We start from the raw sequence: 16,453 nt of genomic DNA on the forward strand, positions 1-16,453 counted from the left end.
TGTCACATCTTTCCTTCCATCTGGCACCCTGGTTCCTGTGCCAGCTGGTGATGGGCTGAACAGGGAACCCTCCTGCTTCCAGCAGCACACTCACTCAGTTGTAGGGCTTTGCTGTTGCCTGTTTTTGGCTTTGGAAACTTTCCTTTGGGCACTTGGCTGGCAGATTGCCTGTCTGGGGCAGGTGCAAGGCAGTGGCACTGAGCTGCATGGGCAGAGTGATGAGGCAATTGAGTCTTCACTGAGGGCAGGAGTCTGGAAAGGTTTCTGTGTGTATCTTGATATCCTCTGATCAAAAGGTTTGCAAACTGGTAGTACAAAGGGACTGGTGGAAAATTACAAGTGTTTGCAATCGGTTTGCATCAATCTCGTTGGGCTGTTGTGCTGTTGTGCTGATTTATTAACACGAGAACTTCTGGCACTGGTGCAAAAAGACAAACAATCCTCAAGATCAGCCTGCAACAATTCAGTATTTTTAGTCAGGCTTTGGTACCCACTAGAACATCAGTCTTGGAAACAGGACTGCTGAGACTCCCTGGATCTTGTTTAATAAAATCATGTAGCGAGGACATCGTGATTATAAATCACACTTGGAAATTGGCCTGCAGAGTCCTTGCTGGGTCATGTGGTGTCGTGTGCCACCACTGTTCCCAGCTTCTTTTTAATTTCCGAAAAGAAGGCATATAGCAGCAGCTGGAGCTGGAAGTGGAATTCATTCAGCTGCTCCGAGAAAGCCACTGCCAGCAAAAAACAGCAGCTCAACAGTGTTGGGTCGTAGAGAGGGGAAAGGGATCCAAGTGACTGGAGCTGGTGTAATGAGAAGGAAAAGAACCAAATGATTTGGCAGCATGTGAAAGAGGTAAGGATGTGGTAGAGAAAGGAGCAGGAGGAGCTGAAATGAAGAGCAGGAGTAAACAATGTAATTTAACTTATTCAAAAGGGACAGAATGCTTATTAAAGCTCTGAGAGATGATGAATTAGTGCTTTGCTTCTATTGTTGTTTCAGATAGAGTTGTCATGTGGTAATGCTGCAGCAGTGAAGGCTGGAGGCTCACAGATTCGTAGAGGGGAATGGAAAGTGGGATATGTGGTTACATGATTGAAAGTTGGAGCTGATGAGGCAAAATGCGCGGCCCTGACTCAGGAGCGCGTCCTTACACGTGTGTGCTGTTCCTGGGAAGCTGCCACCACACCGGAGAGGGACGGCTCCAAATGTGCTCCCCGCTGCTGGGAAGGCGTCTCCCACGCCAGGAGCTGTTCCCTCGGTCGGGAGGAGCTGTCAGAGCCCTGCTCTGGCTCCTCAAACCCTTGTCTGGGGCAGCCCCGGAGCCCTCACCTGGAGGTGCTCCTTGGCTGCTCCTCCCATGGCAGCACCACAGAATGTCAGGAGCTCCTTTGAGGTGCTCTGGCTGTGAGGTTTCCCCCTGAGGAATACTGGGCTGGGGGAGGGAAGCTCGAAATGATTCTTATCTTACATTACACACAGTCTCTTGCATTACTTACTGTGGCATATTGTTTCCTCCCACAGAGTTCTGCTCAATCGCTTTCAGGAAGAGGCTACTCCGTAAGTCATTTTACAGCTAATTCTTTCACTTCTGTTGATGTTGATTGCAGAGGTTTCCACCACCTATTGCACAGCCACTGACATGAAAGAAATGCTGAACATAAGTAGGGCTGGAGCACAGGGCTGTCATTCACCTGCCAGGGGACAGCCCTGACATGTGAGAAAGCATTTAGAGCCTGGGGGCTTCTTAATTTAATATCACACTTACAGAGAAGGGGTGTTTTTTGTTGGTTTATAGTGTGTTCCAGCTAGATAGTCACCTCTGAAGAATTAAAAGACCTGAATGGGTAGAAAGTTTTCAACACCAGTGGGAGATGCTTCTCTCCTCTCCTCCCTCCCCCATACAGGTTTTCATTTGTGTGTTAAATACAAGCACACAATTGCTCCCATTTTAAGAGGAGTTGTGACCCTCACCATTGTGAACAAAAAAAAGAAGTCAATATTCCTTTTTTTGCAGTCTCTGAGTTATAAGACAAGCTCCCTTGCTTTCAGAGAAGGGTGTTTTCTTTGCAGGGGTGCCATAGGTACCAGTGTTCTGGGGTGGTGTTACAGGGCCAGGACACGTCTGCCTGTGTATGACATGCACCAGCCTTGTTTAATTGTCCATTCTGTTCACATGTACCTTATTTGTATGTGCAATAATGACATTTCTTCATGTAGAGGTGGTATAATTTGTTTATTTTGGATACATTTGCTGCAGGCAGGCACAGACAGGCTCGTGTAGAGTAATAGGGAAATAGGAGAGGGTGTGAGAGGCTTAGCAGTGTCAACATGAAAATTCCTGGAGTCACATTATATCTGACTCTCATAACAAATGTATGGTGTGGAGATATGATACCCTGGTTGTTCAGCCAATTAGTCACATGTTCCCTTATTGCCAGTGCAAAGGTTGTAGATGAAGGTGTGTGCTAATCCTGTGTGCAAATCTGAATGTGTCTCAGTCCAGCAAACAGGTCCTGCCTACTCTTATTGACAGTAATTGCTGTTTTCACAACCTCTGCCATGATGAAGTTTTGCCTTCTAGGTGAATGGTCCCAGACTGTTTCTTACTGAGAGCTATAACTGTTCACTCTGCATAGGCCAGAAAAGGATTTTATGTACTTCAGGAAGTTAGTTTGGAGACCTGGTACACTTTTGGGTTTTTTAAACAATAATCACAGAAATTATTTAATTATTTTCTTTCAGTAATTTATGTTGTATGTTTGGAGGTGTATGATGGAACTTGTGAGCTTTTACCCTCAGCTGTGCAAAAAGAGAAGAAATTGGTAGGCAGTGCAGAATTTCTGGTCTGATCTCATAGTGACACTGCTTCATGCTATCAGACCTATTATCAGAAATTCATAATAGAAGACTAAGAACATTTTCATTATAAAGCCATTACAAAATAACATATGACTTGAAAAGTCTTACAGTTTCAATGAAATAATGTCACAAATTTTTAGACAGTAATTACATGTCTTCTAAGTATCCTCCTGTCTAAATCTTCCCAGCATCCCAGGTGAGTATCAATACTTAACTCATTGAGTGATGAGGAATGTGTTCTCTAGGACATTGAGTGCTGCTTCCCATACAGGTGGACAGTTGGATTCACCTGAGCTTCTAAAGGCAGGGGCTGTATCTTCTCTTTGTCTGTAAAATGCCATGCATGCCCATGGCACCACATAAATAGTAATGAATCAGCTTCACAGATTTTATGACTGAGGGCATGGTTTGGGAACTGAACAATATCCCACTGGCTATAACATAGGTTGCAAAATCTTAATGGAAAAAGGCCAAAGAATTCTTTTCAGAGTCTCGAGGCTAATAAATCACAGGACTGTTTTCTTCCATTGCTGGCTCTTCAGAAATTTACTTCTGTTTCTCAGAAAAATGATTTTGAGAAAATTTCCAGCTCCTTCTCTGTTGTATGTGTGGGGACAGGGTTCTTTTATTTCACCACCCCATAACTTCTCAAGGGAGGTGAAAGCTTTCTGTGTGCCAAGACAGTGTTTTGAGATCACAAGTAGCGTGAACTGGGGTTGCTTTTCTGTATGGATTGTCATTCTCCCTGTTAAACTGCCTGCTGCCTCACCGTGTACCAGCTGTTGAGGCTGCCCATGTCCCTCAAGACTCTGATGCTGCTCTAAATTGATTTAGCACGAGGCAGAGACTGTCACTTCCAGCACTGCCAGGCCCTGCTGGCCCAAACTCGCATTGGAAGCCGATTCTCCCCAGTGGCACAGAGATGTTCAAACCCCCAGTTCAAGACAACTGGCCCCCCCACCAGGACTTGTCCATAATATCTTGTAACAGCTTTCATTTTCTCAGGGCAACAGCTGTATATCAAACACTGAGTTACTATTCTGGCTGTGCCCCCTGTTTACATCAAACAGGTTGTTTGCCAGAGATGTGATAAAGCATGATAAAAACACAGTGCTCCAGGATGCACAGTGGAGATGCCACTGCAGAGTGTCCCTGGTGGTTTTACAGTCTCTGTACATATCGTGGACAAAATTTCTTAAAAATCTATTTCCCCAAAGTAAAGTTTGGAATGGCATTTACTTTTACTCGGATAGCATGAGACATATCTATGTCTGTACTGTTTCTGCAAGCTCCTTATCTCATCAGTAGCATGTGTTTCATACCCTTATCTTGTTAAATGTATACTTCCTCTGTGCTGAGAAATAGAACACTAGTTTGTTTGTGGAGGTTAATATCTTATTCCTTTTATGACTCGATGGTTACATTCGTGTGATAAACTACTCCAGCCATTTGTCACACTTCCTGCACACACAGATGAGATTAGTGATCTTAGTCAGAGAGGTCTGTCTGTCCTCCGAGCAGACAAAACAGATTTTCTTCTTGGTAACAGGATGAGAGGCCTGTCTACCCGAAAATGCACTGATTTGTTAAAAAGCACGCAGAGAATCAGAAATTAGCTGTGTGTTGAGATTTCTGTGTCTCACCAATACATATCCACCCCGTGGACCGTTTCTCAAATTTATTTCCGATAGTTTAGTCATGATAGTTAAGTTCTGACAGTTAAGTTGTAAATGAACTTAACATAGAAAGTAGTTACAATGAACGTAAGATCAGTACATACAGTTTGTTATTAATAGATAAAAAGTTGCATTTGTTTATCAGGTTGAGCAGCACACTGTACAGACAAACCCAAGCTGCAGTTGAACTTGACTGAGTTTTGTAGAGAGCATGGAAAAGGATAGAGCTGGGGAATATGTGGCAGCTTAAAAAAAATAAACAAAAAACCTCTTCCAGTAAATTATGTAGTTTATTTATAGAGGGTCTGTGCAGCTGTTCCTCTTCTGAAATGGAAGGGGCTAAAATGTGGGAGTGAATAAAAGAATAAACTTGAAAGCATATGGCAAATGGATGGCCAGTGAGCCAACCTGTCTGAGTGTGCCTTGGAACCGAAGTACAGGAGGATGAGACGTCTTTGTTTGGTTTTATTTGTTCTTGAAAGATTTTTTGTTTTTTTTAAATAAAAACAGTAACATACACTTGGCAACAGCAACAGCTGATTTTCATTCTGAGCTTCTGTAAAATATCAAAGTCTTTGTAGCCTAGTCAAATCCCTGGCAGCTCATCAAATTCTGTTGATTTTACATCTTCCTTGTTGAGTGCTGGAAACCGGTGTCTCAGATAACTGAGGCTGGAGCCCATGGAGAGAAAGAAATGTGGTAACACCACAGGGCTTGCAGAGACTCTTGGGTCACCCAGAGTCAGCTCAGTGCTATCTGCAACCTTCATTCCTCCTGCTTGGTGACATAGCTGGAGAGTGGTTCTCTCATCCCCCAGGTGAAGCTGAACCTGAGGTGGCCCAGGCAGCACTGGGTAGGCTTTGAGCACCCTGAGCCTGCCTGTACCCCAGTCTGCCCCTTCCTGACTGTCCCTCTCAAATTATCTTGTTGATTTTTGGAACTGGCTTTCCAGTTGCTAGCAAAGATCCTTACAGCCCTCTGGGACCCCTCTCCTGTGCTGTGCCTTTGATGTTGCTGCACAGTGGTCTGTTGCCCAGCACAGCTGCCCACAACCCTCTTACCCCTCTCAGACCTCTTGAGCTCGTGCCCATGAGCACAGTTGCCAGCACAGCCAGTTCTGAGCTGGAGTTGAGCTGGTTTGCAGCACTGAGGCAGAGACCAGCACAGCGAACTCAGTGGGAAGGAGGACTGCAAAGTGCTGGGCAATCACCTGCCGAGGAGCTGTTGACTCTTTGCAGGTTTATATACCCTGTAAAGCTCTTTTTGTGGCCTGTTTCAGCTTTGTGCCAGCTCAGTGCAGTTCTGTGAGACCCTGAAGCAGATGGTCCCCTCTAAGGAGACTGTTGCCATGCCAGGAATCCTTGGTGCAGGAGCAGGTTCGTGGTTTCAGTGTAGTGGTTACAGAGGCTCACTGAAGATCATGCCAGCAGCATTCCCTTGATCCCCTCTGTGCTTCAGGGATGCTCTTGGCCTCTTAGGTTGGGACCAAACTATCAGATTTGGAAAAGTACCTTCAACATCATCTTTTCTGTACAGACATTAAATCAGTACCACTTCCTACACGGAGGATGGTCCAAGACCCCAGGGCATGATTATGTACCTTGACATCTCTGAGGTGTTGTCTGGAGAAGGATAAATTTCTACATAAAGATCAGCAATATTATTGCAGTGAAGCTTGTAATACTTGTGGTTGGGAGTTCCTGAGTGTGTTGCAGCTCCTGGAGTGGAAGCACACTCGGTGGCCAGAGGCACACTGGGATTGTAACTAACGGGGTTTCTCCACCTGCCACTCTGTGACATACTCATGAAAAATCTCTTCTCTAGGTAGGTAATGTTTCTGGGCTGGGCTGGAAAATTCACTGTATTTTAGAACCTCTGATAAATTAGCATTTTTCCTTGCCAAAAATCAATATTGGAAACAGGGCTCTTGTTACGAATCTAAAACTCCTTGAGCTGGAGCCAAAGTTAAATGATAAAACTGAATTTAATAAGTATCTCCTCCAATAGTGTGCCTGTAGGCTGGCATTGTGAGCTAGACTCTCTGGACAAGATTTATGAATAGGGGAGTAATAATTCCAAAACAAGTATCAATCTCCTTTTGCCATGATGCCAAGCATAAAAGGGGGACTGTAATTGTCTTTTTTTTCTGGACAAGAAAAAGAATGGCAGATAGGTCTCCTTCTGGTGGAGCAATACTCTGTCTTCTTTGAAGACAGTAAGAAAGAGAAAAGAAAAAAGGACTGTGATAAAGTGACGTGGCCTGCAGGAGCAATGACAGCACAACAGATAGAAAGAAAAAAGGAAAAATAGTAATGTGTAATAGAAATATAAAGGATTTTGAAAGGAGTTTTCCCTTTAAGCTGTCAGGAATTTTAGAAAGCCAGACATAAAATGGTGGGTGTCAATCCAAAGCATTTAACTTCTGCTGGTTTTTATTTTCATGTGTTCCTAAATAGCCTCACTTTACAAAAACTATCCCCATGCTTGAATTCACCTAGACAGGCTGAGTTCTCTGAATAAATGAAGAGTTTGTTTGCTCTGAGTGCCGTGTGGGATGGAGCCAGGTTGCTGTAAGCCAGCTGAGGAGCTGGCCCCTTGGCTCCAGGGGCTGTCCCAAAAGCCATGAGCTCAAATTGAGCTGAGTAATTAGTGCACATATTATTCCAGATCCGTGAGAGCTCTTCTGAGGGTTTTTGAAACGTCCCATGAAAAGCATAAGCAGAAGTACAAACATAAATAAACTACATACTTCAGCTTTACAAATATTGGAGTCCACGAACTTCCTTACAGCACATTTTCCTTTAGAAGTTCCCTTTTCTGAAAGTCTGTTTCTTCTTAGATGACCTCTGCTTTTAATTAGGATGAAAAGTCCCATAAATTTGCGCTCATCTCCGCAGCCATAAGCAAGCACAAAGGGCCCTCTCTGCTGAGCTGCCCTCTGCCTGCACAGTGCCCTTGGCACAGGGGTGGCCTTGGAGGCTCCCGGGCCCAGCCAGTGGTGCCCCTTTGTGGGATGGGATGGGATGCTGGTGATGCCCATAACCCCCAGCTGGCGGGGGCACAGCCGGCTGACACCGCCAGCCCCGCGAGGGACGGGCCCTGTGACTGGTGTGTGAGTTTTGCCCGTGGTTTTAATCTCCCCGCTGTTGCCCCTGGCTCGGGGTGGGAGGGGTGAACAGATCTCTAATCTGACTAGAAAGGCTCTATTGTTAAACAGAGGCATCCCCCTGAATTCCCAGCGCTCCTCGGCTTTTGGGGTAGGATAACCTCGCTGTCGCTGCCCTTGCACGCTAAAATGAAAAGTTGTCCTAAACCCATCTTGAATTCACCAGCCTGGAAAGGATTACATCCTGCTGAAGAGGAAAGGCAAAGGACTTTGAGAATATCTGGTCTTTATTTCTGGACCTTTTTGATTAAGACTGTCCTGAGGCAGTTGTGTCATATATATGCTGTAGCGTTCTTTGTGTAACAGGGCAGGGTGTTTGCCTGTCTGTCTCAGCTGTTTTTGCATTGTTATTTGCCCTCATGGGTCTCTTCCCTTAGAATCCATTGCCTTGTTTTAACTCTCTTTCCTTTCCCTTTACCAAAGCCAACAAAAAGATGATTAAAGCAGACAGTTGATTAGATTAGAATCAGGGCTCCTTACCTGATGAGCACATTGAACAGGGGTTAAGTGTGGGGCCTCTTGGGGGATTTGCTTTTGATTTTTCTTTAATTCTCTGATAGTCCTGTGCAGTGAGAATGGGCAGTACTGAGGTTTTATAACTTGAGAGGGTTAAAATAGCCCATTTGTGAGGGCTGCTGGTGTTTGCTGTGCTGGGTGCTGTGGTGAGTTCCTCGGAGGAAACTCGTGGGGGTGTAACAGGGGTTCACACTTTCTTGTTTTATCTCGTATCTCACTGTGCCCTTGCAGAAACCTGCACCCAAAACCACGGCGTGTAAGGGGAGCAGCTGAGGAAATAACAGTGCTGTTGCAGAATGCTTCTCTAGAAATAAAAGATGAACATGGTTTTTTGGCCTTGATAGTAAGGTAACAAGAGAGATTAAAGAAAAGGGATTGGGTGCATCAACCTTGTGGGTGTTGTTGGCATTAGGGATCACTGTCCGTTGTCTTGAAGCATCATGAGATTTAAAATATTTAATTGTGCAACCCAGTGGAATACCTTGATTTCCTGTCAGTCCCCAAATGGTTTTCCCTATGTTAAACTGCACTGAAATATTCTAGAGAGGGTGTGTTATTTGGGTGATGATAAAACACTGCACATCCAGAGTGTAAGGAAGGTGTTCCTGTAAGTCCTGTAGGTCAGTGGTCTTTACTCAGTTTCACTGCTTGTATTTCTTCCATGTCATCCTTTTTTTTTTAAACTGGGATATGTTATTAAAGGCGAGAGAGAGATCTTCAGTTTCTTCCCTGTCCTGACAGAAGACTAAGATGCAACTTTAATTTAGCAAAACAACAGATGCAACCCTAAGTCAGCTCTCACACGCAAGAAAGCTTTTGGTAACTTGCTGAAGGTGTGGCAGCTCTGCTGTGAAAGCTGCCAAGGGGTGGAAATCTGCTGTAGGCTGAGGTTTCTCTCGTTCTCACTTTGTATTTCAGCCTGGCTGCCGTGGAGCTGGCTGCTAAAATGTAAATATACCGGGGGTGTAGTTGGGCTGCAGTGGGAAGGCAGCACTCCCCTGTCCCTGAGGGGCAGAGAGCAGGGTGGCACTGTGCCTGTGCCTGCATGCAGGAGCTCGGGGAGGAGCCCAGGGCCTTGGGTGCCTCTCCAGGAACTGTTCAGCTCCTGCTCCAAGAGTGAGATGGTTGCTGCAGAGACCAGATTTCTCATCTGCAGCTCTTGCTTTGCTGGAAGAGGAGCACTCAGATGGAAACCATGTGAGGTGTTGTCTGCACAGGGTCAGTGTTTGCACTTCCTGCTGCCTCAGTGTTTCAGCATCACGGTTCCTTGTGGTCAACACTTGTGGTCAACACAGCCACTGTGACCTGCTGATAACATTTTAGAAAGGTTTCCTTTCTCCTTTTTTACAGAAAATAAATAAATTAAACTGTAAGAGACTTTTGTGATGCTGAAGAACCAACTGCAGTTCTAGAAAGCCAGGGAATTCAGGGCAAGGGCAGAAATGTAAATGAATCCATTGTGCACAACTTGGGTGTGAGAGGAATCAATTCCATTTGGCAACTGGTAAGGCCAAGTACTCTCTGCTTTTTCCTTGTCTTTTTGTTTTATTAAATAGCTTTAAGGAGGCAGTGGTGTAATTTTGAAATTCAGGCATTGCTGTATCCCAAAGTTGTTTTAAAACCCTTTGATCAATGACACTTAACTTCATGAAGAAATTTTTAACTTCCAGTTCAGAATACCCTGTGTTTCAACTTAGTTTTCAAGTGACTTTAGCTGTTCTCTCTTTTTTTCAGCTCATCACAGGTCAGAAACTCAAAGGTATTAAGGTTGAGTAAAACAACTGTTCATCACTCTGAGCTCTGCTTTGTTTTTGTGGGAATTGTCTGCGTCTGTAGCACCTTCGGTTTCATTACTTTTTATAAAGTTTGGTTTACTAACCTGCTCTTGGAACAGACACAACCACCAAAGCCACTTTTTAATTAGCCCTGTGGCCCATCCTGTGTGTGTGTGCTCACGTCTTGGCTGTGCAGTGTACTCCCAATGAAAGGGAACAGTCTGCCATAGAGTCTGGTAACCTCGAGGTCAGTTTTAAGCTGAAAATTGCTTTTGATTATAGAGTTAGTATGTGTCTCAAAAAATAATAAAAAATCCAGCAAGCACTAGTGGTCCTTACACGGTGCTGCTGAGTTCCACACTCCAGTGGTATCACATCTAGGATTTAATGGAATTAGCTGCCTTATTTATACATTCTTTCCAGATGAATTGCTGTGCTTCTGATGGTGAATATTCAAAGGTTTGCAACCAGGATGATGGAACATTTATCATAGTTACCTCACTGTGGACACGGCTGCAGTGGTTTTCTACAGGAGTGTAGCCTGATTCATACCTTTGCTGTCTGCATTTCATCTCTGTGCTACATGATGGATAAGACTTTGTGTGCCTGAGCACTTATGGCCTAGATCTGTAGTATCCTCAGGAATTTTCTTGTCTGATTAGTTCCCCACATGTGTTCACCAGAAAGCCTCACGAGGCTGGCAGTTTTTGGGAAGCACATTAGATGTAGATGCTGGGTGTTTGTAAACCTCAGGTCAGTTCTTTTGGACTGGTACTTGGCTGTTTGTAACTATTAGGAAGTGTTGGGTTTGATTAGGAAGCTATCTAGTGTGGGTTTGGGGTTTTCTGGACATGGCTGAAATTGTTCATGCTACTCTTGAAATCAGCCAAGCAAAGCAGGACAATTTTTGGACATCCTGTAGCAATTAGAGTGCTGTAGATGAGGGATGGTATAGACTGCGTGGTGTGTGCTTTGAACTCTTAGAGCAGCGTGCTCAGACCAGTTGGTAATCACCAAAGGAAAAATTGTTGCATTTAAGGTGGGTAAAACATATACCTGTTTTACAAGATGGATGAAATTCTGCCATCTCCTGCAGTGGTTAACTGCTTTGACTGGTGGGTTCACCTACCTTCAGTTGCAGAATATGGTTGAATATTAACTTTTCTTCAGAATTCTTCTCGGTGAACCTGTTTCTGTGTATCATCACATGATTGTGACAACTACTAGAACTCCAAAAGTGATGTCCCATTGTGGGCCCAAAGCCACATGCCTGTCTTTCTACCACCTAGTTAAGGGAAACAAATGGTATCAGTGGGAAAAATTTCTTACTAGGAGGAAGGGACTAGAACTAAGGGCTAAGAAGCTAAACTTAGTGGGATACTTGTAATGAACCAAAGATTCAAAATCTGATCTCAAAAATCACTTGACTAAAAGGCTTTTCTCTGTAAGCATTCCTCATAGCAAAGCACAAGCAGGTGTTGACACAAGCATGGTTGTAAGGCTTGTGATCAAAGTCAGATCAAACCTCCCCTTCCAGTTCTCAGAACACGCTTACCCCATGTATTCAAGTATCTTCCAAAGCTGCTTAATAGCACCTAGTAGCACACTGGTTTAAGAGAAAAAGAGCTCGAATCATGAAGATTAGAATATCCCAGTGAAGATGCCTGAGGCCACTAAACACTGTGTGACTGGCAGGCATCGAGTTGTAACAGGTGGAGGGTGATCACAGACTTTGTCTGAGCATCTTTCCTTCCCCCTGAGGACTCGCTGTTCTCTGGGGAGTCCTAATTCAGTTCATTTCCAGAGAGCCAGGGAAGAGCAGGAGAGAATAATAAATGGTCCCTTGAAAACAAGAGGCAGTAATACACGCCACATGACGACCCAGACAGCCTGTTTAACTGCAGCCAGTTTCCTGCTGAAGATTCATTTCTGAGAGATTGCGAGAGCCCTCGAACAGGAAGCTGCAGCTTCACCAAACCGTTTCGGTATCAGTGTGTTATCTGTGGTCATTCCCCTCCACAGCTTGCGGCGAGCTTCTGGTTAGCAAGAGAGGCACTTTGAGCTGAGCTGGCATCAGTTCCCACCTACTTAATCAGTTAAGTTGTGAGCCCTGTGGTTAGCTCGAATCCCCTGGTCGTCTTGTGGATTGCCAGTGACAGGAAGGGGGAGATGCATTGAGTGGTTCCGACAGGAATAGCTTGGTTATCTGATGGTCACCCCAGAGACTGATAAAATTGTGTGAGCTCTTTTCTGAGAAGACATCAAAAAACCAGAAACTGTTCTCTCTAACCACCTGAAGAGTTTACAACGTCAAGGGAAATTTTGCTTATCTTGAAAGCCTCAAAACTGTTAACCCGCCTTCACCGCTGCAGACCACAGCAGTGCCTCAGACTCTCAGGGCACGCAATGAAGCTACAGCCTGTCACGTGCAGGGCTGTGATATCTTACTGAGCAAAGGTTATCATTCAGATCTTCTAAAATTGCTTTGGCACTTCAAATTCGGAGGTGAACAGCTTGAAACATATGAGAGGAAGCAGGCTCTTCGGAGGGAGCATGCTCTGTATTTTTAGAAAACTCGGCCTCTTTGAGGCTGTCACGTTGTCGGGAGTTTGGGCACACGAAGTGATGAGTCACATTTCAAAGCGTGGCCTGTTTGATGAGCCCCCGCTGATCTAAAGTCAAACTGATGGTGAGTGTGAGATGGGCTTGCAAAGGTTCAATGGAGGAGGTGGTCATAGACTTGGGACCACTTGGGGCACTTGGTTTGGTTTTGTCCTGTGTTTGCTGAGCAAACCTCAGGGTCAGAATGGACAAGTTTCAGAGAAGAACCCTGAGCAAATGAGGTTTTAAATTAGTACTTTCAAAGAGGCCTTGGGGGGGGGTTGCTCTGAGTCTCAGTGCCTGAGTTCCTCTGGCCTTAAAATGGGGTAGTGGTACTCATGTCTTTTGTTGAGATGTATAGATGGGAGAGTGTTTTACTGAGTATTTACTAAAATGGGTGAGGTAGTTCTAAACAGAAGATCCACCTCATTTTTGTGTCTTGTGCCTAGAGTATAAAGAGCTCTGTGCTGCTTGTCCTGTGTCTGACCATCCCTCTCCTCAAACCAGGCCCCTCAGCTTCTCTCCCCCAGGCTGCACATGCCTGTCCTGGCAGTGCTGGGATCCTGCAGATGCTGCTGAGCAAGCGTGGGCAGTGCTTCCCTCTGGGCAAAGGGCTGGGATGTCTTCTGTCCATGGGTGAGAGGCCCCCGTGGCCAATCTGATGTGTGATTTGTAGCTGTAACCGTCACCATAATGAAATCCTGCTTGTCTGCTGGTTTTATTCGGGTTTTGAAATCAAGGCTGGGCGTTTGGAAGGGCGTGTGTCTGTACTGGAGGCCTGAGAGATGCTTTATTGTGCTGACATTGCTTGGCTCAACCTCTGTCAATAACGACCACAGCAATCAGTGCATTTTGGACTCAAAGCTATTTCCCTTCCTGGTGCAGATTATGTCTGGTATGCATAACGTGTTAATTTAACAAAGCAGTTCTTTTGATACAGCTTTAATTTTTCAACAACAGCTCGGAGGCAATGATGTACAGATTATATAGTGTCAGTTTCCCAATTAAAGTTTTACAGGAAAATACTCTGGTTTTGCTTTAAGCCTGTGTTGAATTCTTCCTTCTGGCACTTGTGCAAATGGAAACTGTGCTATTGCAAAGCATCCATTTGAAACCTTGAAATATTTATTGAGGCTGCATTGAATACTGAAGCAGGAATCTTCCTGTAGGCTTGTTGATGTCTGTCATATGCATTTATTTTGTAATTAAATGTCTGGAAGCTTGTGCTTGTGCCTGTGTGGTTGGTTTCTTGTGCTTTATTTTTTGCAGGTTTTGTTGATGTTAAGCTGTTTTTTTTTTTTCTGATAAATGCCTTTAACTCATCCCTTTTAAGAGTTGCTATAAAATCTTATCCAGGGCCAGACCACATCTTGGATGTATAGCAGTGAAACTCCTATTAATTGTGGTGCAGAACACTGAGGAGGTGGATAAACTGCTGCCCTTCCCAGAATGCCAGACCTTGTGAAGCACATTCCTGCAGCATCACATGCCTGTTTGGAGGCTGTGGGATGGCAGCCACCTGAAGGGACTAGCTGAAAATATTTCATTCTTAAAGCACTACCCACAAACTGAACATTTGTGGGTTTTTTTAGTTCCCCTTTCTTTTCTCTTCCCAGCCCTTTGTCTTGGATAAGATCAGCTCAGTGACCTTTCCTGTTCATATAAGCTGGAAGCAACAGGGACTGCCCATATCCAAAATTGCCCTCTGGTCCAGGAGAGCCTGTGACCCACAGTGTGCTCCCAGGGCTGTGATGGTGTGGAGTGAAGCTCAAAGGGCAAAGCTCTGGCATTAGGCAGGACTAAGAGTCACCAGCTCTGGTGAAAACAGAACGTGCCCCTTTGAAGCTGCAGAACCAAATGCCTGTTGGCATCTCCCCTGTGCCCTGCTCTCTGGTGTCCTGGTGACTCTCTCCAGGTACTACCACGGCTCAGTCCGACCTGAGACACATCCCAGCTCAGGGAGTCTGACTCACTGGGAATTGTGTGATGAGTAGAACTGGAGTGTCAGATGTGTAATTCAGTGGCATTAGTTGTTGCCCAGGTTTGCTGGGGTGCAGGGTGGTGTGAAGGTCTCTGCAGCTGCATTCCAGCCCAACCCTCAGTGGGGAAGTGCAGCTGCTCTGAGGGACAATGAGCCTGATCCCTGAACCTTTGCCCGCCCAACAGGCTGGGGCTGGGGCAGGCAGCTTCCCTGCCTTTGGAATGTGCTGAGGGTCTGAAATATTCTCTGCTGCCCAAGTGCCAAGGAAGGCACCTGGCCCACATTGAAACCAAATGCCGCGTCTCGTGTGTTTATCACTTCCCTTGTTTTCGTTCTTCTTCTGTTTCCAAACAACTTCTTTGGATTAGTCCTACTGCTAAATAATTATGACTTACTTATCTACATCTATTTTTCAAGCTTGGCTGCATTATTTTTGGGCAGCTATTTAAGACTTCCATTATTTAAAAAAAACCACTGTGTCCATATTTGCATATTTACATTTCAGAACGCACAAACAATGATACTTCTCGCAATCTATCATTCTTCAAATATTTTTCTTAACAAGTACAAATTTTTCAGGCATGCCAGAATCAGCCTCATTATATGAATCCTATTTATGGATCCTATTTAGAGCATTTGCAGGGAGGGAATTAAATGGGCTATTTCTTATTTCTACAGATACTGTATCTGGTCCCATATGAGAAAGGAGGGTAAGAATTGGTTGGTATTTCCAGGAAATTAAAATAGTTACTTCCTTCCTTTTTTTCCTTGCTTTTTTCCCTTATTTCTTCCTTTCTGGAAAAAAAAAAATACACATTAATGTGGGAATAAAAGCCAAGGCCTCATTATCAACACCAGAAGAACTTGATTGTGCAGCAGTGTTTTGTTTCAGCGCTTTTTTTTTTTGTATAAAGGCCAACGAATGATGTGTAAAGGTGATGGTTTGATCTGAAGGATGTTGGCACAAGCTCTGACCCACAGTCTCTGCATTGCTGATGGGCTGCCCTGTGGTGGGTGCAGGGGGCACAAGTGCTGTGGGCAGCGTGGCCTGTCAGGCCCCACCTCATCTGTCAGCTCAGTGGGTTTTAAAGCATCCGGGGGGAAGGGGGGAACATCAACACAACTCAGGGCTTTTGGAAAGGGTTTTTGTTGAGCTCCTCAGTTGAATGATGGCCAGAGAGCTGCTGGGTTGGCAGAATCCATGTGATCCTTGGCTTTTGGAGCTGGCTGCTGAAATTTGAATAGTCTTGCAAATGTAGAAGAAATGAGTTCCTCAAAAGCTTCCAGTACTTTTGCAGCATTGAATGGGAAAAACAGTGGAAGTTGTTGCAGGCAATGCAGTTTAAATGAAGTGTATGTGTTCAAACATGCATGAAGAGCTATGCAAATGAACTTTAGATTAATTGGCATTTAGCAATGGGGGGAGTTTGGCATCTTTTTATCCAAACGGTGCCCATCTTGTTGGCCCAAAGTGCTCTGACACACAGTGTCTCAGTGAGTTCCCTTTAAAGTTTCTGCTCAGGTGGTTGGGTCAGCCATCAAAACAGGCTCATGGGGAGATCAAAAGGGAGGGCGGGTTCTCAAAAGAGAGAGAAAAATTAGAAGGGCAGTCTGCAGTTTCACATTAATTTTCCTTGTTGCTCTATTGGACAGCCAGGGAAAGTGGGTAGAAGATGGTTGGGTGGAAGGGTTGAGTGATGTTGAAATGTGCAGAAACAAAGCTCCCTTGGGGCTGCCTGCCAGCTCTGGGGCAAATGGTTCAGCCTCTGAACAGTACATTTGGCACTACCTCCTGGTTTTATCTAGAGGTTGGGGGGGGCAAGGAAGGAGATTTTGGAGGTATTTCCTTTGTTTTGCTTGAGGAATGGAATTTGA

General features: G+C 44.8%; 1 protein-coding gene across 14 annotated transcripts in view; it reads left to right on the forward strand.

Annotated features, from left to right (window-relative positions):
- FBRSL1 (fibrosin like 1) overlaps window positions 1-16,453 on the forward strand; it is a 509,379-nt gene that overhangs the window by 232,760 nt on the left and 260,166 nt on the right. For 10 of the 14 annotated variants that reach the window (XM_032705870.1, XM_032705864.1, XM_032705872.1 and 7 more), the window contains one exon: window positions 1,526-1,561. The exons of the other annotated variants lie outside the window; for them this stretch is intronic. In XM_032705870.1, coding sequence (XP_032561761.1) covers window positions 1,526-1,561 — 36 coding nt within the window. The remainder of the gene's footprint in view (window positions 1-1,525; window positions 1,562-16,453) is intronic. 14 annotated transcript variants of the gene reach the window in all.

The sequence above is a fragment of the Chiroxiphia lanceolata genome, chromosome 18, assembly GCF_009829145.1.
Source record: "Chiroxiphia lanceolata isolate bChiLan1 chromosome 18, bChiLan1.pri, whole genome shotgun sequence".
Lineage (NCBI taxonomy): Eukaryota > Metazoa > Chordata > Aves > Passeriformes > Pipridae > Chiroxiphia > Chiroxiphia lanceolata.